Source organism: Triticum dicoccoides, chromosome 1B (assembly GCF_002162155.2).
Source record: "Triticum dicoccoides isolate Atlit2015 ecotype Zavitan chromosome 1B, WEW_v2.0, whole genome shotgun sequence".
Classification (NCBI taxonomy): Eukaryota; Viridiplantae; Streptophyta; class Magnoliopsida; order Poales; family Poaceae; genus Triticum; species Triticum dicoccoides.
In genome coordinates, this window is record NC_041381.1 from 497,846,236 (window position 1) to 497,849,564 (window position 3,329).

Below are 3,329 nucleotides of genomic sequence, written 5' to 3' on the forward strand. Positions count from 1 at the left end.
CCAAAAATAGAAATAATCACGTGCTTCGAAAAGCCAACTCATGATGGGTCGAGGTACAAAAAACAACAAATAAACGATAAACAAATACCAAAAATGACACAAGCTTTTCTAAAAAAACAGAACACATCGCACCATTTCCAATAAAACAGTACATAGGAAGCAACTCAAACTCCCTGCAAAAAAGGAAGCAACTCAAATGCAAAACACGCCTTAAATCACCTCAAAAATATATTAAAAATCAGCTGGAAACACCAACAAACAGTCCCAAGTCCCACCCAATTCAAAGGTCAAACTATGGAAACACATTACAACAAAACTGAATTAACACGAGTAGATATGATATGGTGACGATAGATTCCATAAAGGCAAAAGATATGATGGCCAGTGGCCAGAGAGCCACTTTGTTGTGGTTGCAAGCCCAAAAAGCACGGACCGCCGGGGCTCAAATCCTCCCGGAAACGAAGGCAAATCTCCTTCCCAAATAAAAACCTCACCACTCCTGCGGACTGCGAGCCTGCGGCCCTGTCTCTCTCTGTGTCCTCCACCTCCTCGTGCTCTCGCCTCCCTCCAACACCCTTCTCGCCGCCGCCGCCGCCCCCTCGCCGGAACCCTAAATGGACGCCGGCGCCGGCGCCGGCGCTGGCGCGCCCTACGCCTCCCGCACGGCGGAGGAGGTCTTCCGCGACTTCCGCGGCCGCCGCGCCGGCATGATCAAGGCCCTCACCCAAGGTATCCGCTCCCTTCCCCCGCCCCACTCCCTACGCTCCTGCTCGCTATCGGATTTGCCCGCCGGCCCGCTCCCGTGTCGCTGACGTGCACTTTTTTGTTTGCTTGGTTGGTGGCTTTTTGCAGAAGTGGACAAGTTCTACCAGCTCTGCGACCCCGGTGAGTCCGCTCGATCTCTCCTGGTGTAGGGTTTGGCGGCGACCAAGCTACCGCCGCCGCTAGGTCTTGGTCGCTTGGTTGCCCCGCTGGGAATTCCGGAGCTAACCTTGTTGAATTATGCGCGTATGGAGCTCTGCGACGGTGGTGGCTTCGCAGCTTTCGTCAATGCGGTGACGAACTGGGGCGTTGCGTGGGATTGGAAGTGTAGACTGGAGGGAGATATGGTTTATTGGTTTCTTATATGGTGCTTGGAACCTTCGAATTTGTGATACTTCGTGTGCGTTTTTTTTTTTTGGCTTGGTCGTTAGCTCTCCAGAATTGACGGTAGCCAGAGTTGCAGGGTGGAGGAATTTGAAAAGAAAAGAAAAATGGTGCCGCGAAGTTCTGAATTAGTCATGTATATGTGGTGTATTATCTCTTTGTCGCGTTGCTCGTTTCGCGCCTTTTTCCTCCATAAATGCAGTCTAGGTTCATGGGTTCATAGCCTATATCAAATATGGTTTATTAACTTCCTATGTTGCTTGGAATGTGATACTTTGTGCTTTTTGATTGGTTGATAGCTCTTTGAGAATTTGATGGTAGCCATCATTGCAGGGTGGAGGAATTTGAAAAAAAAAATGGTGCTGCGAATTTCTGAAATTAGTGATGCCTGTGTGGTGTATTGCCTAGTTGTCGGTTTGCTCATTTTGTGGCTTGTTTCCTCCATAAATGCAGTCCAGGTTCATTGGCTATTAGCCTGTATCAAATATGGTTTATTAAGTTCTTATGTTGCTTGGAATCTTCGAATTTGTGATACTTTTTTTTTGCTTGGTTGTTGTTAGCTCATCGAGAAATTTGATGGTAGCCATCATTGCAGGGCGGAGGAATTTGAATAAAAAAGTGCTGGGAATTTCTGAAATTAGTGATGCCTGTGTGGTGTATTGCCTCGTTGTCGGTTTGCTTGTTTCGTGGCTTGTTTCCTCCATAAATGCAGTTCAGGTTCATTGGTTAATAGCCTGTATCAAATTTGGTTTATTAAGTTCTTATGTTGCTTGGAATCTTCGAATTTGTGATACTTTATTTTGGCTTGGTTGTTGTTAGCTCTTCGAAAAATTTGATGGTAGCTATCATTGCAGGCGGAGGAATTTGAATAAAGAAGTGCTGTGAATTTCTGAAATTAGTGATGCCTGTGTAGTGTATTGCCTCGTTGTCGGTTTGCTCGTTTCGTGGCTTGTTTCCTCAATAAATGCAGCACAGGTTCATTGGTTAATAGCCTGTATCAAATATGGTTTATTAAGTTCTTATGTTGCTTGGAATCTTCGAATTTGTGATACTTTTTTATTTTTGCTTGGCTGTTGTTAGCTCTTTGAGAAATTTGATGGTAGCCATCATTGCAGGGCAGAGGAATTTGAATAGTAAAGTGCTGGGAATTTCTGAATTAGTGATGTCTGTGTGGTTTACTGTCTCTTTGTCGGTTTGCTTGTTTCACGGCTTTCCCTGCTTTTGCTTACTAAGCCTTTTGTCCCAAACAAGTTGGGGTAGGCTAGATATGAAACCCTTTCACGAGGACTTCCCAGGAGGTCACCCATCCTAGTACTACTCTCGCCCAAATGGGTTTCATACCCAAAGGACAGGCGAGTTTTTATGTTGGCTCGCCAAGCCTATCACAACCCTTAGATATGAAACCCTTTCACGAGGACTTCCCAGGAGGTCACCCATCCTAGTACTACTCTCGCTCAAATGGGTTTCATACCCATGGGACTGGCTAGTTTTTACGTTGGCTCGCCAAGCCTATCACAACCCTCCTCCTTTACCCGGGCTTGGGACCGGCTATGCCTAGAAGACATAGGCGGAGTTGTTTCACGGCTTTCCCTCCATAAATAAATACAGTAAAGGTTCATGGGTTCATAGTCTGTATGTTATCATTAGCTCATATGTTTTGGTGAAATTAGGAAGTTTTTAGGGGCCATTGCACCTTGGGGGTGGGGTTAGAAGTGCGAGGCTGCTTCATTTGTGTTCTCTAATAGTGCGTTCTTCTCTTTCTTGCTTGCATAACAAAGTTTTTGTTTATTTTCTAATTATGTTTATCCGTACAGAAAAGGAGAACTTGTGCCTTTATGGGTACCCTAATGAAACATGGGAAGTGACGTTGCCTGCTGAGGAAGTTCCCCCAGAGATTCCTGAACCAGCACTTGGAATCAACTTTGCTAGGGATGGCATGAACGAGAAGGATTGGTTGGCACTAGTTGCTGTTCACAGTGATTCCTGGTTGTTGGCTGTTTCATTCTACTTCGCGGCACGGTTTGGATTTGACAAAGAGGCAAGGTAATGATTCCATCAAACTTTCTGTTTCCTTAAACAAGCATATATGCATCCTTAGCTCATGTCCTCTCCATTTTCCATTTGCCTTTTTTTTAACGGATTCATCTACAGTTTGGTTAGTTCAACGTCTCCCTGATCAAGGG

At 45.4% G+C, this 3,329-nt stretch overlaps 1 protein-coding gene across 1 annotated transcript in view; it reads left to right on the top strand.

Moving 5' to 3' along the window:
* Positions 1–468: 468 nt before the first annotated feature.
* Positions 469–3,329, top strand: part of LOC119344410 (PHD finger protein ALFIN-LIKE 5) — a 7,601-nt gene continuing 4,740 nt past the window's right edge. Inside the window, exons 1-3 of the mRNA XM_037614857.1 lie at positions 469–729; positions 853–885; positions 2,961–3,189. Coding sequence (XP_037470754.1) covers positions 615–729; positions 853–885; positions 2,961–3,189 — 377 coding nt within the window. The 5' untranslated portion in view covers positions 469–614. The remainder of the gene's footprint in view (positions 730–852; positions 886–2,960; positions 3,190–3,329) is intronic.